The 22699-nt window shown below is 41.0% G+C and overlaps 2 protein-coding genes across 11 annotated transcripts in view; both read left to right on the forward strand.

Annotated features, from left to right (window-relative positions):
* Positions 1-4432: 4432 nt before the first annotated feature.
* Positions 4433-11660, forward strand: srsf5a (serine and arginine rich splicing factor 5a). Of its 3 annotated transcripts, none has more exons than XM_072457406.1 (9): positions 4433-4679; positions 7055-7186; positions 7260-7330; positions 7858-8010; positions 8964-9033; positions 10218-10291; positions 10546-10650; positions 10873-11238; positions 11275-11660. In XM_072457406.1, exons 2-9 carry the CDS (start codon positions 7061-7063, stop codon positions 11318-11320), a joined length of 1011 nt encoding a protein of 336 aa, XP_072313507.1. In that variant the 5' UTR covers positions 4433-4679; positions 7055-7060; the 3' UTR covers positions 11321-11660. The 3 variants fall into 3 exon arrangements, with proteins under 3 accessions (XP_072313507.1, XP_072313508.1, XP_072313506.1); XM_072457407.1 differs by having other exon boundaries at positions 10873-11214; positions 11257-11660; XM_072457405.1 differs by having other exon boundaries at positions 10873-11660.
* A 1060-nt stretch (positions 11661-12720) lies between these two features.
* The window catches only part of pacs2 (phosphofurin acidic cluster sorting protein 2), a 62050-nt gene continuing 52071 nt past the window's right edge, over positions 12721-22699 (forward strand). For 3 of the 8 annotated variants that reach the window (XM_072457155.1, XM_072457153.1, XM_072457156.1), the window contains exon 1: positions 12722-13061. In XM_072457155.1, the coding sequence (XP_072313256.1) occupies positions 12943-13061 (119 nt within the window). In that variant the 5' untranslated portion in view covers positions 12722-12942. Of the gene's footprint in view, positions 13062-22699 lie in introns of all 8 variants that reach the window. The other 5 variants (XM_072457152.1, XM_072457157.1, XM_072457159.1 and 2 more) reach the window with 2 other exon arrangements.

A 22699-nucleotide genomic window follows, 5' to 3' on the forward strand; every position in this document is an offset into this window, starting at 1 on the left:
GACGTTCGGTGCTTCCACCGTACAGCTTTATTCTTTAGGCTTCATTCTATAGGCTTTAATATGTCCACTGATGTCGCTGCTTGGTAGCCGTGCGTCTACGAGACTGGGCGAGGACAGGAGACCACCCCCACCCCCATCTCGTCACTCTGACTCCCCACAAGCAGACCCCCATCACTCCGACTCCCATTTAGCGCCTTTAGCCTGTTTTCTATATCTGCCCAATCAAGCTCCTTTGTTCCAAGGAATCTCCCTGCAGCTTTAGCAATGATCCTGATCCTTTCAGTTCTGCTTTGAGTCTGAGCAGCACAGTTTACAACATCCACCATAAAGAGTACAAAATCCTCTCTATCCACAACCAGGGTATTCTCATTAATTCTGGAACCTGCACACTTGGGACCTCCACTCTTGAAACCTTCACACTTCTTGGGAGCCACGCTGGCCTTTCTCATTTCGCCCTGGCTGGGAGCAGAGCTGGCTCCCCTCTCTGTATTTACTCTAAACTCGTTACTTGAAACTTTCTTGACTGCATCTGCATAGGATATACCTTGAGAGACCTTTATTTTCTGCACCTCAGCAGCTCTTTTGCTAAACCTGCATCCCCGAAGGCAGAGCTATGTTCTTCCCCACAGTTACAGCACTTCAGTTTTGCACCCACGTCACACTTCCCATACTCGTGGTCTCCTGCACATTTACCACATCTTTGCTTCCCTCTACAGACCGCTGCAATATGTCCAAAGCGCTGGCACTTAAAGCAACGCAGGGGCGGCGGAACATATGGCCTGACGCTATAGCACATGTACCCAATGAACACCTTACTAGGCAGGCACCTCCCTTCAAGTGTTACCATTACCGACAAGCTGTCACATCTTACCCCAAACCGGGTCACCTTCAAACGCCTAGCGTCCACCACCGTAACTCCAGTCAAATTCTCCTTAACTTCATCCACAGACTTCGCCGTAGGGACACCTACGATAACTCCTCTGACCGTGTTTCTTTCAGCATCAGACACAAGAATGTCCTTTCCACCCAGACGTTTAGTTCCAATCGCCTTCCGTTGCTGAGGCGCGTCCTTGCACACGACCAGCAGCGAGCCATCTCTAAGGACACTCGCACTCTTGATCACTCCCACAGCTACAGTTAGGCTCTTTGACAATGCCACTGAATTCCACTCCTTAAAGGATGCACTATCCTGTGCAAGCTTTATGATCACCTTACAGTCTCTGCTCTCACCCCGGATATCAATAGCTTCAGCCTCATCCTGCTGCTCATTCCCAGAACCCTCGGACGAGCTAAGGGACTTTTTACGTTTCCGGGCACGTACAGGCAGAAAAGGCTGCTCCTCCACGCCGTCCAGAACGTCTTCCATCCCCGATCCACTCTCCTCCGCCATCTCCCGTCTCTCCAGAGACCAACCGGCTTTATTCCAGGGAGACTCTTCTTCATCTTCCTCTCCTTCTTTGACGTTCGGTGCTTCCATCGTACAGCTTTATTCTTTAGGCTTCATTCTATAGGCTTTAATATTTCCACTGATGTCGCTGCTTGGTAGCCGTGCGTCTACGAGACTGGACGAGTTGTTGTTGTTGTTGTTGTTGTTGTTTTATGGCGGTTGGCATCCGAGTGTTGCATTACCGCCAGACTTTATTCCTCAGACGTTTCGTAGTCCTCAGACTCTGTCGTAGTCCGTAAAAGTACTCCTTCCATTGCTTTGGTGTTACAAAGCCCATGAGGTCATGATATGTCTTTGTGACTAGAATAGTTGTTGTTGTTTCAGAGACCAACCGGCTTTATTCCAGCGAGACTCTTCTTCATCTTCCTCTCCTTCTTTGACGTTCGGTGCTTCCACCGTACAGCTTTATTCTTTAGGCTTCATTCTATAGGCTTTAATATGTCCACTGATGTCGCTGCTTGGTAGCCGTGCGTCTACGAGACTGGGCGAGGACAGGAGACCACCCCCACCCCCATCTCGTCACTCTGACTCCCCACAAGCAGACCCCCATCACTCCGACTCCCATTTAGCGCCTTTAGCCTGTTTTCTATATCTGCCCAATCAAGCTCCTTTGTCGTTTGTCGCCACTTTGGCGTTTCTAGGCCCATGAAGTCAAAGCGCGTTAGAACATCCTCTTGCTCCTCATCCTCGGCTCAGTCTCCAACACCCCCCACCTCTATAAACGTTTACCCAGCCCTGTGCTACATAAGTAAGCAACCACAGCCTGACACAAACCCTGTGACTGGATCGCCAGAACGTTCCGCAGATTGAACTCCCGCCCATTATTCCGCGCTTTGACTTCATGGGCCTAGAAACGCCAAAGTGATGGAAGAAGGACTTCTAAAGGATAAAACGACAAAGACGTCCCATGACCTCATGGGCTTTGTAAAACAACAAAGACGTCCCATGACCTCATGGGCTTTGTACTTCCAAAGCACCGAACGTCAAAGAGGGAGAGGAAGATGAAGGAGAGTCTCCCTGGAATAAAGCCGGTTGGTCTCTGACACAACAACTGTTCTAGTCACAAAGACATATCATGACCTCATGGGCTTTGTAACACCAAAGCAATGGAAGGAGTACTTTTACGGACTACGACAGAGTCTGAGGACTACGAAACGTCTGAGGAATAAAGTCTGGCGGTAATGCAACACTCGGATGCCAACCGCCATAAAACAACAACAACAACAACGAAACGTCTGAGGAATAAAGTCTGCCGGTAATGCAACACTCGGATGCCAACCGCCATAAAACAACAACAACAACAACAACAACAACTAGGATGCCAACCGCCATAAAACAACAACAACAACACTCGGATGCCGACCGCCATAAAACAACAACAACAACAACAACAGCAGAGGGCTCTTTCTTTCTCTCTCTTTTTACAGTATAGCGTAAAACACATACTTTGAAGACGTTCAACTACAGTAGGTGGTATGCACCTTTTCAGTTGGCTGCCAACCGACATTAAAAGTTAACACAACGAGTCACCATCGCGTCTGTGTGTGACGGTCGTGGACCTGCAGTGGTAAAAGGGATCCATAGTGAAGAGAAGGAACGTGAGTACATCTCCTTGAAAAGTCGTATTTACAGCAGTGAAGTGCCAATTCTGCACTGTCCCAAAGGTTGTGGGGGCATGGATACTTTTTTTTTTTAATCTTTACTACTCTATCTACTTATAATTAGAGTAAACAGACATCAGAGTTCAAAACTACAGTCTAAGCTTCACAAAAGCTCCAGCCAATTCTTTGTACTCCAGAGGGTTCAGGAACAGCTCCAGTTCTTTAGGCATTCTGGAAAAATAAGACCCCAAGCAAACACAATGAAATAACTACAATTTAAGAATTACTAATTTTTAAATTAATCTAGAGATATCTCTATGGATCATGATTCTGTTATTGTGTCCTTAATAACATCAAATTAAATAATGAATGTTCGACACTAATTTAGCCATAATAAACAGTTGCAACACAACTTTTGAATCTCGGCACAAGAAGGAAGCTCTTGTTTTTTATTGCAACCACGTAAAAGTCCAGGGTCTGATGGAAAAACATGCACTGCAGTGTTCTCGTGACAAGCTAAAACAGTACTACATCTATGATGACCACCCATTCAAAGGCTCCACAAAAAACTACCAACTGACCACTGCTAACTACAATAACTTATCTACAAAATACAACAAAAGTTTACACGACATAAGGGAATACAGGGAGCTAAAGAAGAATGGAAATAGCTGGTAGTAGATGTAGCATAGGTTAAACTACAAATGGCCCACTCTCAAAGGTAGAAAAGTTCCCAAAACAAGTGAAGGGCAAAATGTTCTCATTTAAAGCAGCAGCTACAGCAAGTAGGGTGCACATAGACCAGGGGTGTCCAAACTTTTTTTCACAGAGGAACAGATTTTGAAACTTATATGTAGCAGAGAGGGCCACAAACAACCTGACAATGTCGAATTTGAAAGTGAATCCGTCAAAATGTTGTATTTGGCATTGTTTTGATGCGCTTCCACACCTTTAACAATTCTTGGAACATTATTAATAGGTTGTTATAACATCAAAATGCTTGAATTTTCTTGGCAATTTTTGTTGCTAACTTAGCAGGAAGCCGAAGGACCAACAAAAAATGGTCTGAGGCCACATTTGGCCCCTGGGCCGCAGTGTGGACATGCCTGACAAAGACATACGCTCCTCTGTGCAGGAGGCGCGTGGACTGTTGGGACTGCGTTGGGATGCAGGCGAAGGTGTTTGCAGAAGCCCATTTTAACTTCTCCGAAGTTATTAAATTAATCTGGTATAAAGTGTTCATTACAAACGCCAGCTCGAGCGGAGAGAGCTCTACGTGTACACCACGACCACATGCACGCGCCCACTGACGAAAACGTCCAGGGTCTGCTGGAAATACGTGCAATCCAGTGGATTTGTGACAGCCTAACACGGAACACTAATGAAGACCACCCATTCAGATTGCTTTAGCAATTTGTGATGTTTACTGGTATAGCTACAAAGGTCCCGAGAAAGTCCCAAGCACAAAGCGATTTCAAATAACAGAAGTATCAAAGCGCTTCCGGTTCCGTCTTCTGTCGCCATTTTGCTTCAGATCCGGACACGCAGCAGCAGCAGCAGCGGCAACAGCATCGCAAAGTTTCAACCAGCGACTCAAATAAGCTTTTAGTAGCTTTCAGGGGATTTTTTGGGTAAGACTAGCATTTAAGTTGAACGGTGGATTCTTACTCATGCATTATACAGCTATAACTATGCAGCATTATGTTATGGATGGATGGCGCGTTATCTGTAGAACACTAAGCTAGCTAGTGGCTAATATTTCAAAATGCGCATTAGCTTTACAAAAGCTTGCGTTTAACCAAATTGTCAATATACTTTAAAGAAAAGAAAGTGATTTTCTACATCTGCTTGAAAGACTGCCGTTCTATATGACGTTTTGTAGTCTTTGACTGCGGCATAAAAAGCTGGCGGCCATCATGGTGTTGGTTGAGTTTAGCACCAGCACATTGTAGGCCCTGGTTTAGTTACGCTTAAGCTCCTCGCGATTCAAATGGGTTTCCGTGTTTTAGTGTTGCTTTTTTGATAGTACTATAAAACAAATTAGATGTAGTGTTAAGAAGATGCATGTTTTCCAACAACCTACCGAAAGGGGTTTATATTGTAGCTCATAACATTACTTATGTAGGTGATATATATAGCCATTGTATTGTATATTTATACTTTTATTTTTTCGACTTTTATTTATTTAAAAAGCTTGTTTCCTTTTCAAATAATACTGAAAGTCCGTTTTCTTTGTTATAGTTGCTTTAATAAAGCACCTATTTATAGAGCTATTTAGTTGTGCTCATAAGGGACTAGTAGCCTCGGGTTTGTACAAGGTACAACAAAGTTAACCAAACACATGTTTGTGTGTGCTGAATAACAATGTATGGATTGAGTTTCTGAGTGGCTTTGGCCTTAAAGACATTAATAGTTAACTCACAACATTACAGATTAGCTCGCCGTGTTTCCCTTTGTTGGGTTGTATTCGCTGAATCGTCCCTCCCCCTCAGAGCGTCTTCTCAATCGTAAGCACCACCTTTATACCAATTACGTTTATGAATGTAATCTCAATAATAATCTCAAAGGATTTAGTTTTAAAGGTAAGTATTTGCATCTGGTTGTAGGGATTGTAGCGAGAGGATCAAAACAAGTTTGGACTCTATTGGTTGGGGTGGCTTCCTTCTCTAGTGTCGGTATAAGTCAAGCTTTTGTTGTAAAATGGCATGAACGAACAATAAAGTAGCCACTTTTCCCAGCGTGTGACCTTCACCACAGGACCCTGATTATTTTTCTGGAGTTTGCTTTATAAAAGTTATTAGTGACACTTTAATCATCCATGGCCTTTTTATCTTAGCCTGCTGTTTAGGTGGTCTCGGCTAGACCACCAAAGAATCATGTAAACTGAGCAAGGTCACGTAATAAGGGCAAAGCACTTCAAATATATTGTTCAAAACATTTTTGTTTTCGCAAACAAAGCTTACTCATAGATATCCTAGAATAATAAACATTGTCTGTGCTTGTTGCAGTAGACCCTAGTTAAGATCAGGCACAGTAAGTGTTAGCAAGAGGGGTTGGGCTTAGTTAAATAATCCAACACTAAATGTTTATATGTCTTGATTATACAAGTATAAGTGTTTTATATTATTTAGACCTGTGGGTGAAGGTCTGCAGCCAGATGCCTCACTTTTGTGCTTTGTTGACACGACATTTCGGCCTGTGCTTCTAACTAAAAATAGGTTAAGTACTGCAACAAATTAATTGATTAATTGCAACTAATCGATTATTTAAATAAAAAAGCAATTTAGCAATCGGATAATCAGTTACTGGTCTTTTACGTAGGTTTCAAAACATGCCATGAACTGAGTTTTATGACTGTTTAGTGTTCAATTCAGCTTCATCTCGGTCAAATTCAGTCAAAATATTTTTTTTTGCAGTACAAACAACTAATCAATTTGTCTAGCGATTATTCTTTCGATTAGCAAAATGATGGTTAAATGACACATAAAACCACAATAACGGTATAACATGGTGGAATGCTCCAAAAGTCATGTTTTGCCATATCCCACTCTAAAATGATCTACTCGCAACGCATAATGAACGGATGGTGTTTAAAAGTATCACAAACAATACAGCGCTCTGTCCATTGATAAGAAGCCTGCAACAACATATTGCTGTTCTGATATTTTAATTACACCCTAAGTGGGCTTTTCAGTTACCCTATTGTCATTTCTGTAGTGTCATTATCATCCGAAAAGCCTGTTGGTATTTGAAATTTGCATTGAAACAACGAGAGACATGGTTGATCAGATAAACCTGTCTGGCAAGAACTCCCTGAGCTCACCACTTTTAGCCAATCCGCAGATGCCGTTTCAGCCCGGGGGCTGTTCCCCGTGGACCACCCACTGTAAATACACCACCTGTGCAGCCAGTTTGGGCAGTAACTAACTAACAAGCAAAAGGACTGTTTGCTCAGACTCTGTTCACAATTTAGCTCACCCTTTTCTACGATTTTGTTTCTCTTCAGTTCGAGATGAGTGGCTGCCGTGTTTTCATTGGCCACCTGAGCCCACACGCCAGAGAGAGGGACGTGGAGAAGTTTTTTAAAGGATATGGACGAATCAGGGAAATCAATTTGAAGAACGGGTTCGGATTTGTGGTAAGTAAATTAAATTCTGGGTTTGATTTGTGTCTTATAATTGTGCACAAATAAGCGTCTCTTCTGTTTTTAGGAGTTTGATGACTACAGAGATGCAGATGATGCCGTTTATGAGTTGAATGGAAAAGATCTGTGCAACGAAAGGTAACCATTAACTGTCTTGTATTTGATAAGCCATCTTAAACTCCACTAAAGCTGTGAAACTTATAGGTGCAGGCATAGTATAGGATTAGTGGTGGCCATTTAAAGTAGTTTGTTAGGGTTGAGTTTGAAAACAAGGTGATCAGAAGTTTGGACTCAGATTTTCTGTTTTATGTTCAACTTGACGTAGTAGTCTTTCCTGAGAATTTGTTCTAATTTAAAATTGTGGGATTGCGTTTTGGATTGAATGAAACTGGTTAATCATATTCACACCTCTGCAGTTAACCTATACCACATTCACATGGTGTTGGCAAAGACTATTGTCGTGTCACTTGGTGGTTGTGCCTTTCCGACCAGTTAACAAGTGAATTGCCAACACAGCTGTTAGTAATCCCGTGCAATATACTAGTTAATTATTCATCACTAGTTGTAGTACTATGCCCAGTGTAGCGAGGCCATTTGTTATAAGTTCGACCATACACCTGAAAATATTTTATACATACTGTAATAAACATTTTTTTTCCCTCCAGGGTGACCGTTGAGCATGCTCGCTCCAAGAGAGGTGGAGGCGGCAGAGGAGGAGGAGGAGGAGGCGGCGGTGGAGGAGGAGGAGGAGGTGGTGGACCAGGCATGGGACGTTTTGGCAGCTATGGATACCCGTCTTCTCGTAGTGCAGGATCCAGGTATGCTCCCGTTTTAAATAAACACTAGTCACAGGAAGGAATTCTATTAAACATTAGTACCCACTTTGTCCTACTCTACTTGGCTCTGTGCTTGTGGCCCCACCCGCCCTCATGCTATTTCCATTACAAGTGGTGCTTAGTGGTGCTGCTAACAAAGGGGCGCAGGGACACACCAAAACACTTAACAACGGCTACATACTACAATATTGTAACCATAAGACGTCAATAAAGCGGATCTTAAGAAGTAGACAGAATTATGGAGGAGGGGAAAAAGCAAAAAGGCCAAATATAAACGCCTAAGATATTAACTACTCATGAAGCTTCAGTTGACCACAGCGTTCTCATCAATGTCCCCATCGTATTTTTCATGGAAATTCACCCAGTTCACAAAACATTAAGCAACATTAGATCCTTGCATGAGTTTGTTTATAAAGCCACACCGGAAGAGTCGGCAAAGCTGCTGCTGATTATAGCTACAATAAACTCACTTCCTATGTATTAAAAGCCTTTATCTGCCCTTCTGCACCGCATTTCAAAAATGATAGCAGAATGTGGACGTGGAAATTGGAAGCGCAATGCTCTGAACACTTTGAACACATGTTTGTCTTAAAGAGAGCCGCTACTATGGACAGGGGATTGCGTGATTTATTTTAAACGCATATGTTTTTTTTTGAGAATCACTTCTAGAGCTTTTAAACGCCTCTTAACTATTGTCATTTCTGGGTCTTTTGACGCAGAATAAAGGCTGCATTTAAGTTTACAGCCTGTTCTGTTATAACATAGCTGCAGAAAGCCACTGAGCTTCCTTGGTTTCCTGTTTCTGTGAAGAGACTGGGGAGTTACCGGTAACTCGTAAGCGTAATGTTGACATACTGATTACTCAATGAAGCGAACGTGGACCGATGTTGGGCCATGGGGCATCCCTTTAAGTCAATGTGTTTCTGTTTTGGCAGATATGGGCCCCCTGTGCGCACTGACTACAGACTGGTTGTGAAGAACCTCTCCACGCGCATCAGCTGGCAGGTAAGGGATCTATTTGAATTTCTATTGTTACTTTTTGTTACTCATACTTCCAACATACTATTTTGTAATAAGCATTTCATTTAGAAATTGGGTCATTTTCTAGTCAAAAATGCTTGATTATAGCTTATAACATACAAGGTCCCCAGATAGACTTCCATCTTGAGTTTTCCTGTAACTGCTGCCCTGATATGGTCTTTTATTATCAGAGGCACATCCTTTTGTGGAAGTGTGTAGTGCCCTCTGCTGGTTGTTTTTCTCAATAGTGTCCATTTGGTGCCTTTCCTCACACGCAGTTGCTGCCGGTCTAAAGTCTTGGCTGGTCTAGCGCAGGATACGGTAGCCTTAGGAGGTTCTGGGCTGGCTCGCCCCTCAAATCTACGACCCCACTCTCTCCCATTTGGTCTAATTGTTGCTGCTGAAGCTGGGGGCGTGTGGACTTGGGCGCACACCCCTCGCTCTGCTTGCTCTGGTGGTTCCTTACTTTGGAGGCCGGATGCTGGGTCAAGGCCGTGGCCGGTTCTCAAGGGCTTAACACTGCATTGGTCCCATTTGCTATTTGGACAAGTGGCTCTATTCTTGTGTCTTCCTGGGTATGGAACGGTGAGTAGCAAAAACTCTTAGTTTAAACTGGGTGGGTGGTGTTGGGGTCAGGGTGAAAACACTTTGCATTCTAAATGGATAGACTTGTAGTGTAATATATCAGCATTAACTTCCTTATCATTGGACTGGGCAGACAAATTTAGCTGTGCCTGGACCATACTGCACCTGTGTTTGACACTGTGTAGTATACATAAGAGCATTAGTTTAATGCTTCTATTACATCCTTCAAGTCTTGTAGGACTATTTTTTGGCTCTGGTCCTTGGCCTCAAATATTTATCTTTTAACTCACTATAAAACAATTAATGGTAATGTTAGCCCAGTCTGACCCTCAGGTTAGCTGTAAATTAGTCTCATGACAATTTCGATCATTATTTGGCTTCAGATTCTCATCAAATCCAGTATTATGTGGCACATTTTTATGACCTCCACTGAAATACCACTTATCACATTCACATTGGTTTGCTGTGAATGTCACCAATAGACACATTTGTTACTTGTTTCTTTCCCTCCAGGTCTGATGGCTGTCATCTGAAATTAAGATTATTCACTTGTTTTACTACATATTTCATCACTATTATTACAGGACCTTAAAGACTTGATGAGAAAAGCTGGAGAGGTCACTTTTGTGGATGCTCACCGACCCATACAAAACGAAGGGTAAGCGTAAACTGTTGGGGCAAAATCTGCTCACAAAGATTTTTTTTATATCTATATATATTTCTATCTCTAGATATATCTAGATATAGCTATATATAGAAAGATATATCTATATAGATATATCTATCTATATATCTATATATATATATATATATATATATATCTATATCTATCTCTATATCTCTATATCTCTATATGTTGATCTATATATCTCTATCTTTTCCCCCTAACCGGTCTGTTTTTGTTTATTGCAGTGTGGTGGAGTTTGCTTCACGAAGTGATATGAAGAATGCCCTTTCCAAATTGGATGGGACTGACTTAAATGGACGCAAAATCAAGCTGTATGAAGACTCTAAAGAGTAAGTGCTTTTGGGTGTAAACCTGTAAATGGAATAGTGCTTTCACAGTACTAAACTTTGACACTCATTTACGTGCTCATCATTATAGCACATATCTACTTTTGATATTAGTTTTGGTATCTGACAGGCATGGGACGGGACTCTATTGACTGCCTAGGATTTCTATGTTGTGTGTTTTTTCTTGAAGCACAGACTTAAATGGTTTTGTTTTCTCTTCCACAGTCGGAGCCGCTCTCGCAGTTACTCAAGGAGTCGCTCCCGAAGCCGCGGGCGGTCCAGGTCCAGATCCAGGTCCAGGTCTAGGGGCCGCTCCAGGTCCAGGTCCAGGAGCAGGTCCCGAAGCAGGTCCAGAGGCAGCCGAACTCCAGAGAAGAAGAACTCCGGATCCAACAAGACCGCCAACAAGTCCCCTCCGAGGTCTAGGTCCAGGTCTAAGTCCAGGTCCAAGTCTCGGTCTAAGTCCAGGTCCAAGTCTCGGTCTAAGTCCAGGTCAAAGTCCAAGTCCCGCTCCCCGGCCCCGGTTCAGAAATTACAGTCTCGCTCAAAGTCTCGCTCCAAGTCCAAGTCAAAATCTAAATCCAAGTCCAAGTCTCGCTCTAAGTCTAGATCCAGGTCTCGTTCCAGGTCTCGTTCCAGATCTCGTTCAGCCTCCGCAGACAGCAAACACTGAAACTTTCCTTGCGCCACATTACAACACTTTGATTTCAATCTTAATTTGTTTTTGTAACTCAGAGGAGAAAATTGCCTTCTACACGGCGGCGTCTGTTTTAGCTTAATGTGGCCAAGAGCAGCTCTGATTTATTAAGTAGGAGAATATACTTTGTTCTTCCAAAACAATTACATTAATTACCCTTTATATTAACATTAGTGGAGAAAGCCGTCAGCCTGACATCTGCCTTGTAGCCCTCCAATCCCCCTTCTCTTTAGCATTGGGCTGTGAGCTAACATTAGATATGATGCATTTTTTTTTTTACATCGATGATTAACTGTGATTAACTTCTAAAAGGCACTGACATGGTCCTAGCAGCCCTTAAATCTAAATAAAACTCATTGGTCATGTGTTAAGCTCTACAGTAAAAACTTGTTTATTCAAATTTTATAGATGAAAGTGTAGGTTCAGACTGTCTGTTGAGTATTTGTGAATCTTTTAGTTTACGGATTTGTTAAATGTCATTCCGACAGGAAATTGTTTGAAGATTTGATACGAATTGAAAACCATTCATACATTTATTTTATGTAGCAGTGTCTTGACAATATACTGTTTACTTCTTTAAAATGTTGAATGTGACTTGAAGCTTGCATATTCAGGAAAATAAAACTAAGGAAAAAAATGTGTTGTTTCTCGTTCTTTTATACATAAAGTTGGTTTCAAATGCCTTTGACGTATGTGTAGACATATATGCAGCTTTTCTATTGACACGCATGATTTAAATAGGCTGTTACTTCTCTATGATCACTCTCACTCACTATATGTATTTGAGACTTGTCCCTGCAGAGCATATTATCACGACCAGTATAAATAACATGACTCCATAATTCAGTCTTAATTTTCTGTGAGTTTACATTACATACCAAAGACGATGTGCTTTGCACCATAAATTGTGATCTCTAATGCAAAGCAAAGATTAGGTTTTATATAAATAGATGGATGAAAAGCTAGATATAGCATACATAGATCGGTATAATTATGTAGATAATTGTATATAGACAGCTCTAGATCATTGAACCTAATGTATTTACCACAACTCGGCAAAAGAGGGCGTAGTCTGACCAAAGCTGGGTGTTTTACTTTCACTTATCTTCTTAAATAGCCTAAAATCTGGGATTTATTGTCATTTTATAATATTGTGTTAAAATTGGGCTTATATTCTAAAATACGTACCGAGTATTAGTAACTGGATCATTTTCTTCATACATATTTGCTCTGAATTATCTTGACTTTCCCAATATGGACAGAATAGTTGCTCTCATCACTGCATTTTAGGGCTGAGCTGCTGTGCTCCTCCCGCCCCGTCACTGCCGCTGCCCGCCGCCGCCGCCATAAACCGCACAGAGCAGCGTGGTTCAGCACAACATCCAGCGCCACTGACGGAGAGACAAGTGCGCCCGCCCCGCCGCCGCCGCCGCCGCTGCTCCGTCTGCGGACACGACCACCACTGCAGCCCGGGCATGACCTCGAGCAGCACCTCCTACACGTGAGACTCCCGCAGACTTTCCTCACCTTCAGGGAAACTACGGCCGCGAGTCTGTCCCAGTCCTCTCCGCTGCTGTGCCCCGGGACTGAAGCGCGCCATGGCGGAGCGGAGTGGCCGGCTGAGCTTCCCCGGGAGCGGCGCCTTGAACCGTCCGGTGCCCATGAACCTGTTCGCTACGTGGGAGATAGACGGCTCGTCCCCGAACTGCATCCCCAGGTGAGGAGCCCCGGAGCAGCGGCGGTTGTTGCCCGCGTTGTAACTTCACTTGACCGGGAATTGCTTTGTCATGTCACCGGAGGAGCTCTGGCGGTGCAGCGGTGCACTCGCCCGCAGCGCGCAGAGGTTGTCCCGGTGCCAACGGGATGATGATGCCCAGGCCCTGTCAGTGTGAGGTTGGCACAGAGCACCGGTGTTTACTGCATTGTGTGCATGTGTTAAATAGTGTAAGGTGGCAGAGGTCAGGGGGAGTGATGTGTTTAAAGTGGATTTACGTACTATTGTCAGTGTTGGAGGTTTTTGTGATTGATTCTGGATTTGTGCATTTCTGGATGGAGCAGCCCTGCCCTTTCAGGGTGTTTTACAGTTCAGATTTAGATGCATTGGACACAGGTTTATTTCTTATTTGGGTTAAAGCAGGGAGAAGTAAAGAGAAATAAAGGCTTATTGAGTCCTGGGTTGGTCTCTAACACTCTGACATTATCATCACCATCTCGAGTTGAACACAAGTAATAATTGCCAGTGAGGTACTCGGGAAGGTTTTCATATTTGAAATAAAGGTAGAATTAATATTTGAAATGAACAGTTTTGTAGGATTCTACATCCTTAACGATAAGGTTTCTATAGGATATTGTTGTTATAAGCAAACAATCTTAAATGGTAATGTGGTAAGATACTTTTCAAATATACATTACTTTACTTAACTTTACTTACATTACTTAAATTACTACACAATACACAATAGAAGTAACAGGGTATGTGGGACAACATTTAACGGGGTACGTGAGACAACATTTAACGGGGTACGTTAATGTCTGGTCTTTATGTAACTATTCTCACACAAGTTCCCACTGTAAGTACCGTTTTCAGTTTCTGGTACTTTTTTTGTCAAAACGACTACATTAACTTTATTGGGAATATGTTTCATTCATTTTCTGACTTGGACAAACAGTTTTGATGCAAAAGAGTAATACTTGGAACCCAAAAATACAGTTCTTAGTTAGTAAGTCTGAATAACTGAGTCATTGTGTGTTAATGTTTGCTTGATCATTTTGTGCATCACTGCTTTACATGCAGGTTTAGGATGAAGGGGAAAATACTTTTGTTCCTAACTTAATTGAACATTTAAAACTCTTAACGTAATTGTAAGTTCTTATTGTCGGTTTGACCCACATTCAGCCACTGTCACTGTGTGAACGTGCGCATGGGGACTGGGTGGTTCCTCTGACTAAATAGGGACTGCGGATAACCTTTAAACATCTTATAAACCTATATGCATATGTGTTACTAGATAAATTCAAAGCCAAGCCAAGTACTTCTTAGCAGTTTGTTAGTGTCATTTGGTGCTCTATTTGTCATTGTGTAACTCTCCTGGTGTGAGAAACCTGAAAGATCCCACAGACTCACACACTGTGGTTAAAGCCGTGCTAATGCCCTTAATCACAGAGTCAGCTGTCAGCAGCTATAACCCGCTTTATACCAGGGGCTGGGCTGTACCAGGGGGCGAGAGAGAAAGCCACTGACCCCTCTGTACGGCCCTCAAACCAAACTATGCTGATAAGGGAGTCTATTTACTTTTATTTGAAAGTTATAAAGCCAATGTATTTCCTAAAAAGCCTGACTGTGATGCAATGCATTAGAATGATTGACTCATTTGACTGGCAGAAGTGTGTCAGAGAAGCCCCCATATCGACACTATGAGCAGCACTTGAACAACAGTAAAGACAGTAAACAACAGTAAACAACAGTAAAGAGCCTTAATGTTCCTTTTAATGACCAACCTCCATCCTTGAGCCAAGTCGTCTCTGGAAAAAGTGCAGAAAAGTTATTTACATTGAATACTAATATATATGCTATTAGATGGTCACATTGAGAGGTTTTGGGTTATTGATCCAAAGAAAGATCTATCTTTTGAGAGTGTGAATACTGAACATATTTTGAGGAAAGTTTTTAAGCTCGTTATAAACCCATTATAGGCTTGTTTTAAGTCGTTTCACGTCAAGGGCAATAATGCAGTCCCACATCAGGAATAACAGGGTAAACCATGAATTGCAACAACTACTTTCTCATCATCCTCGAATTTCTCACCGTAAGTGGCCAAATGTCTTGTAGAAGTCACATTTTTGTATATATAACTTAAGTCAATCAAATAATAAATCAACCAGATGGACTATAAATCTTACAAAATGACAACATAAAGTATTTGTTTCTTGTAGAGTCATTGTCGTCTCGAATCTGAAGGGTTGAACAGTTGAGTCTGACGTAACTGCCCTTGTGAATATAATAAGGTCATCTTTGCGTTATAGTTTCAGTTCAGACCCTCTTTCCAGGAGCGCGGAGGGGACGACCTTGTCCTCACTCCAGCATTACACGCCCAATATGTTGCGCAGCAGTGATCCATAAACCAGATCTATAAAGCTCACTGTGTATTGATGTCAGATTTACTTATGATTGTATTTACCAGGTGAAATCTGAACAATATGTTGAAAATCTGTCATTTAGCTTGGTAAAATAGTGGTAGGGACCAATGAACAAAAAGGAATAAATAAAACTAAATTATAAGAAATTGGAAGTTATGCCAAGGTCACTTAATATGATAGATTATATGACCTTATAAATATTGTATGAGCTACACTTGATAAGATAACTATAGACTACTGATATTGAATAGCAGTTTTGAAGAATTGCTTTACTAACCACGTGTGCACGACATTCAGACCTTGAAGGGAACTGACATTGACTTCAGGATTTTAAAAACTAAACTCAAAAACTGTGTTCCTGAAGGATTGGAAATAGTATTTTTCATATCTCTAATTAAAGGAAAACCACTTCCGTTTATCTAGCGCTTGATCCTTTTTACTGTAAGACTGTTCAGCGATTTTGCAGTCCTTTTCCCTTCGCAGCTAAAAGGGTTATTATGTCTTCTCTCTGAACTGTAGCTCTGGTCTGACCCTCTGCTGAGCTCCTCCTGATGTTTCTTTGATTGATGTGGGGCTGATTGGGCTGTCTCTAAACGGAGCTGCACAATTTACGGACACATCTTCTCATCTTTCTATCGAAGATTCTTTATTTGTACACTTTGTTTCCTGTTTTTCTACATTTATAACATAACTGTGCATGATTTTGGGCTGATGGGGTAAAAGTAACGTATTCATGTCAACAATGCTTGATCTATTTGCTCTGTTGTTCTGATCTTGCTGTGCACGGTATGTATTTTTTATTTAAGCCGATTTTAATCTTGCACATCTTGTATTTTGTTCTCACTCTCAAGCCAATTGCAAAAACATGCAAATTCCACATGAAAAAATGAGTCAAACTCTGGACCTTTTTTGCTTTCAGACAAGAGTACAAATGGACAGGGACATGCAAATCACAGTCATGGTGGGATTAAAATGATTACGACTCGTGCCCTTGGATGTAGCAGTTGTGTTCTGACGGTGACACATTTGAGTAACTTCTTTGCTCGTCTTGCAGAGTTGATTACTGTGGCTCTGATTGGTCTTTGGAGTGCAGTGCTCTGCTGTATCTGGGCTTCTTTATTGACCGCTGTCTGTCAGGGTTTGGACAAGTGGAAATGCAATGACAGACTCCTCAGTGGCTATCAGCCGCTCTCAAGGCGAAATGTCCATCGTCAGTGCTCAAATTTGATCCGTTTTGTAGCTGTTGAATTGGGTAAAGAAAGACATGCTGAATATACTGTAACATGGAATTTATAAGTGTGCTGTTCTGATAATATCGTATACATTTGATTACTTGTAGGGTTGCAACTAACATTTATTTTAGCACTCAGTGATTTGTTTTTCGATTAGTCGACTAGTCAAATTAAAACTTAAATTAAAACTTCTTAGGTGGAGAATATTTACGGATAAAGTATGCTGAAAATTTGGACGTTTTGATTAAATAATGCCGCTGTTTTTGTGATGCAAATGTTCTGAGGAAAATGAACGACTGTATATTCGACTAGTCACAAATAGTTGATTAAGCAGCCCTTATTTCTTGCATTGGCATAGAAAAATAACAAGTTAATGATTAAAAAAAGGAGACATACACACATTTGATATTTAGCCCTAATGTACTTTAAGGGATATGACTCTATTTAGATGATTTATCAGTTATGTTAAGCATGGCCTTGTTGGCTTGTTGAGTTTAATGAACTTGAATGAAAAATGTAAATAACTTTGCCCCACAACAAGAAGGTATCCGGTTCAAATCCGTCAGTTTTTGTGAGTTTAACTAACAATTTTCTGAAAATGCATTCAAAACTCTTGCACAAAGTCCATCTTGTTGTAATTTTGAGTTTGAGTCTTTATATCAGAACTTTGAAATCACATTATACTGGATTGGATTTCTTTTTCTTTTTATTTTTCATTGACAAATATCTCAGTGGTAAAAAAAAAAAAAACCTGCATGTGCATTGGTCATAAAGCAAGGGAAAAGTTATGAATAGATAATTTGTGTTTTGGAGAGTTTCTTATCTCACATTGACATTACTTCCAGAACATTATTTGCAAGGGAAATTAACATCCAACCCTGACCGTAATGACCATAATATGTTATATTTTTGCATTTCTGACCAAACAAAACAATAAAAACAAAACTGCAAAATGAAATCTAAAATCTATCAATTACCTTTGTAGAGTTCAGGGCTGCATGATATTTGAAATGATAGTGATGTGCAATATTACTGTTAATTACTTCAATATCAACTAAATATGTTTATGCATTAATGGATTAGTCAAACTAAACAGCCTTTTTCCATATTTTCATTTTAAAAACAGTACATTTCTGTCAGATGGAGGACCTCAACATCATTGCGATATATCCATACTTTTGCACTATATATTGTGCAGTACATTTCAGTCTTTGGTATCAGAACACAAGTCCTTTTTGTCGCTGTATAGTCACATTTATCCTGATTAAAAATACTCCAGCCGTTTGTGGCCACTGTTGGACTTATAATTTGACATTTGCACTGGGTTCCTCTTTGTGTAGATGTCAAAATGTCTGCAGTTTTCGATGTCTGAGTCCGTCTGTGGCTCGTGCACCCAAAGCCCAGATCTATTAAAACAAGCTCTTATGGAAGGGCCTGGTCTGATCTATCTGTCGCACGCATTTGGTCGGGATATTTGCCGCTCCACACGCCATCACACGGTTAATAATCACTTTAATGTTCGCCACGTGAGCCGTACAGGTTTACTAATGAAAGAGTGACCACAGGGGTAAGTGCCCCAGCTCTGCAACTGTAGATAAATAATGTGACTGTCTGTTGCTGCTATTACATGTCTGAAAATACATCTACCATTGACGTGGGCAATATAGCAAATGATCAATAACATTGGTTTGAAAATATGCAACATTTGAATATAAAACACTTGCGACCCTGTAATGGGCTATCAAAATCCTATTGTAAACTGTCCGTCAACCATCTTACATTATTCAATTCCATTTATTTTTGTTCGACTAAAGGCCAACAGCCCTAAGCAAAACATATGTTGTAGTCTTTCAAACAAGGGTATAAAGTGATATTTCTGCATTTGTGTGGGTCAATTCAAGTTATAAGGCCCATAAACTATTGACTTATGTACTTATCAGAGAAGGCTTTTCAACCCATTCTGTAAATGTAACTCAAAGAAGTTACATTTACGTTGTTGCGTTACATTGTTCATGCTTTAGTTAAGTCTGCAGCGTAGTTGCACTCTTTTTAAACAGATGTGGCACATGTTGTATTTGTAGTTTTACTCAATAATAACTTAACGAAACAATACAAATGATTGTCTTGATTAGAGTGTTATTATTATACTGGGCTGGGGAGGTTTTATATGTCCCCATTCAGATGATGAAAACACTTTGTCCTCTGTGACGGTCCTGTTATGAGCATCTTGTCTGCTGCTATTGATAACATAAACAACACTGGATGACTTCATTATACTCCCGCAGTCTCCGCTTTAATATCCCACAATGCCCTTCTCCTTTCCTTGACACTTATGACTAATAAAGAACCATGAGAGACTTTCATCTTTCATCGAATGTAGTACCCAGATAGCCCTGCGGACGGGTACCTCTGTGTTTTGGTGCTCTTGGTTTTGTTTTGTTTTTGTGCGTAAATTGTGTGTCAGCATGCTCTTACACCTGGATCTAGTTCCAGTTTTTTTAACATCTGCTGCAGAATTAGTCCTTTTTTTGGCCCTTTACCTGGGATTTTCCTTTCTAATTTGAATTCACTTGCCAACAAACTGGATGAACTTGCGCCGCTGATGAGACGAAACAGAGACTTTTCTTCATCTCCTGTTCTGTGCTTCACGGAGATGTGGCTCAGTGAGTCGGTCCTGGACTGCCCCGTACAACTGGAGGGCCTCCAGCTGATACACGCCGACAGACAAGGGGATCTCTCTGGGGGAAAGCACAGGGTGGAGGAGTTTGTTTTTACATTATGTGACAGTGATCTCCAAACACTGCTCTCCTGCTCTAGAATATATTTTAATAACTGCAAACCATTCTACTCTCCATGTGAGTTTGCCTCATCCATTCTGGCCGTTGTTTACATTCCACTGAGCGCAAACCAGGTTTTGAGTTCCCTCTGCCGTTGGACTCATGAACACTTCTTTAACTACACTTGAATCAATCACTCACTGCACTGTTAACTTTCTGCATTACATCTGTAAATTTACCTGTAAATCTTGTGTAAGAAGTGCCTATGTTTGCAAATTTTGTTCATTGACAATCGCAATAAACCTTTTCTGATTCTGATTCTCATCTGTGTCCAATGACAATGCACTGATGAAGGCTGACTTGGGCATTTTGAAGTGTGAATCATAGAGAGAATTGATCTAGACAGTGACTTGGCACAAAATCCTTTGGGCTTCTAAGAGTTTGTTTAGAGTCATGTAATTTGACATCCATTACTGTCATTGTGTGGCATCCGCTCTATGGGGTCAGGTTGGTAAAACAGGCAGGGGCAATGCTGAGGATAGAGAAGCTACGTCCACAGCAAACTCATCACATCCACATCATAATTGGGACTAAACTGGGACCAAACCCAGAACTAAACTTGACCCAAAATATAATGGAAGCAAGTGCTGAGCAATTTGGGAAAAAAAGATTTGCCATCAGATTTGAGATTAGTGGTTTAATAATCGGATTCTGTTCAAAGTTCACACTTGAAATTAATTAAGTATTTCAGATCCTTGTACAGATCATAACTACATGGATAGCCTTTCTTATGCAGAATAAGAAAGGATTTTGTTTTGCTGGTGTAGGAAATTATGAATGAAAAATTGCAGCCTTTGCGATTGGCTAATTGTGTCCATTCAAATTGTGTTTTATCTTGCAGCCCATATAAAAGAACCTAGGAAGGCGAAATAAACTCACAATTCACTCCCAAAAATGCAACTATAACTCACTGTCCTTTTTGCTGCTGTCCATGTAATGTTTACAATATAAATAGAACGATAAGTCAGTCTTGAATTACAAGCTCCTCCATCAAATGCTTGTGTGATAAAAGTTGGTGGTCTTGAAGTGGGCACGGGTCGGGCTCTTCTCTGTCCCTCTGCCCTTCTGCCTTCAGTCTTTAGCCCTGACACAGAGCAGTGATTGATGGGGCTCTGGAGTGCCAGCCGGTCCCAGTAGGCTGGTCATATTTGGGCCCATTGGAGGCGAGAGTGCTGAGACGAGGCTTTGAACCGGCCCGGGACACTTGCTCTTTTGTCCTCTGGCTGCCGGGATGCTCACACTGCGAGAATTTAGAGTAGGATGAACGGGAGGAGAGTCAAAGCGCTGCATTGTCTTATGTTCCTTATGCGTGTTGTTTGTCCTGACTGTTTGCGCTGTCCGGTTTGGAGATTAGAAAAAGCATGTTAACCAAATGACCTACAGGGGTGTCCAATTTAACACAAACTATTGGACTATAGCTTGATAAAGGACACTTTAAGATGCATTTCTGGTTGAGGGTTGAGGTACCGTGAACGTGGTTGCCCCATCCACAGATCTTACCTGTAACTTGGCCTGATGGTGTCGCCTGCTTGGAGATGTTCTTGCGTTTCCTAGAATGTACCACATTATCATTTTAAATGTATTCTTCTCCAGTGTGTGTAGTAACAACATTGGTAGAAATGGTATTTGTCATTGTTGTATTATTAGTTATTGCAATAATAGTGTTTATGGCATGAATAGTATTTAGGGCTCTTAGACCTACTAAATAATTCTGCTGCTACTGATACAATTATTTGTTATCAAAATGTATCTCAAATAGTTAAGAAAGTAATAATTTGTTTTGGTTGAAAGTTCCCCAGCTGTAGAAGTATCTATTTTAAAATAAACGTTAACTTTTTTTTAAAGGCCGACTTCACCCTTCATTTTCCAACGTTTTCAAAGCTTTTTGGGCACATTTTGCAGAGTCAGCTTGTTGGAGTTACACCTGGTGTTCTGGTATTTTCTTGCATCCTCCTGAGTCGGCAGTAGACTTTTGCTTTCTGTGCAAAAAAACACACTCATGGAAATACACGATGATTCTGACCATTTGCATACTACTTCATGCACTTATTTTGTCATATGTCAACACTATTTAATTGTATTTATTCCAAAATGATGGTGAAATAATGAAAATATTGTAAAGTTTCTTTTTTGTGTAATTATTAGTGTTCAAACTAAGTCAGGATACTCTGATATCTGTATACATGATAGTGCATTCCTCATATTTATGTCTAATAATGTCAATTCTACACTGAATATACAGAGATTTTGAAGTGAATCTAGTTATTAAAAAAGCCACTAAACATAAGAAAATAAATTCTGCAAAATGATATAGTCTTTGGGGAAATTAAAGTATCATGAGCGGGCAGCCGGTCACAATGCCGGGCAGTGAGGCATGAAGACACAGAATCAATCCTCTGTGTGGTCCTCTGAGACGAGCTGCGTCAGGAGGCCCATGAGTCCTCCAGGGCGAGCTGCATCAGGAGAGGGGATTACATAAAACCATTTGAGTTACCAGAGCGACAGAGAGCATGGCTGACACTGGGGTATTCTTGAACTATAATATATCAAAGCACATTCAAACCCAATCTGGATTAATCAGCTGTAGAACTGCCACTTAATTGTATTATTATTTTTTTTTTTTTATCATTGTGTTACACAGTTTGTTGTATTTTGGGACCAACAAGCCCCCTATATTCACCCTAACGTTCATGAAGACAATATTTAGGCTTCAGATAATCATTTTGACTTTTCGCCCTTACACCACAATAATTTGAACACAGTGGACAGCTTTGTCTTAAGGGCAATTTATACACTGGCTTTTAACACAGCATCAATTGTGTGGCTCTCTGTGTTTATATTTCTTTATTGCCATTTTATTGCTGCTTTGACTGTTTTTTTTTTGTTTTGGGACTGTTTGTGCAGTACTTTGGAAACTTTGTGTGTATAAGATATGCTATACATCAATAAAGTGGACTTGAGACAACCACTTTATACTCTCAAAAGTATTTCAAATGCATTAAAATTTCAAAATGATATGAGTTATTATTACTTTGATAAGTCTAATTGTGATGATGAGTCACAGCATCTCCTAAAACCACAGCTATTTTGGGCCGTTCTCGGGGCAGTGGTCAGTAAAAGTGGGCCAGTGATGGAGCAGCTGCTTGTGA

Source organism: Eucyclogobius newberryi, unplaced genomic scaffold (genome assembly GCF_026437365.1).
Source record: "Eucyclogobius newberryi isolate DKJ021-1_F unplaced genomic scaffold, fEucNew1.0.hap1 SCAF_21, whole genome shotgun sequence".
NCBI lineage: Eukaryota > Metazoa > Chordata > Actinopteri > Gobiiformes > Gobiidae > Eucyclogobius > Eucyclogobius newberryi.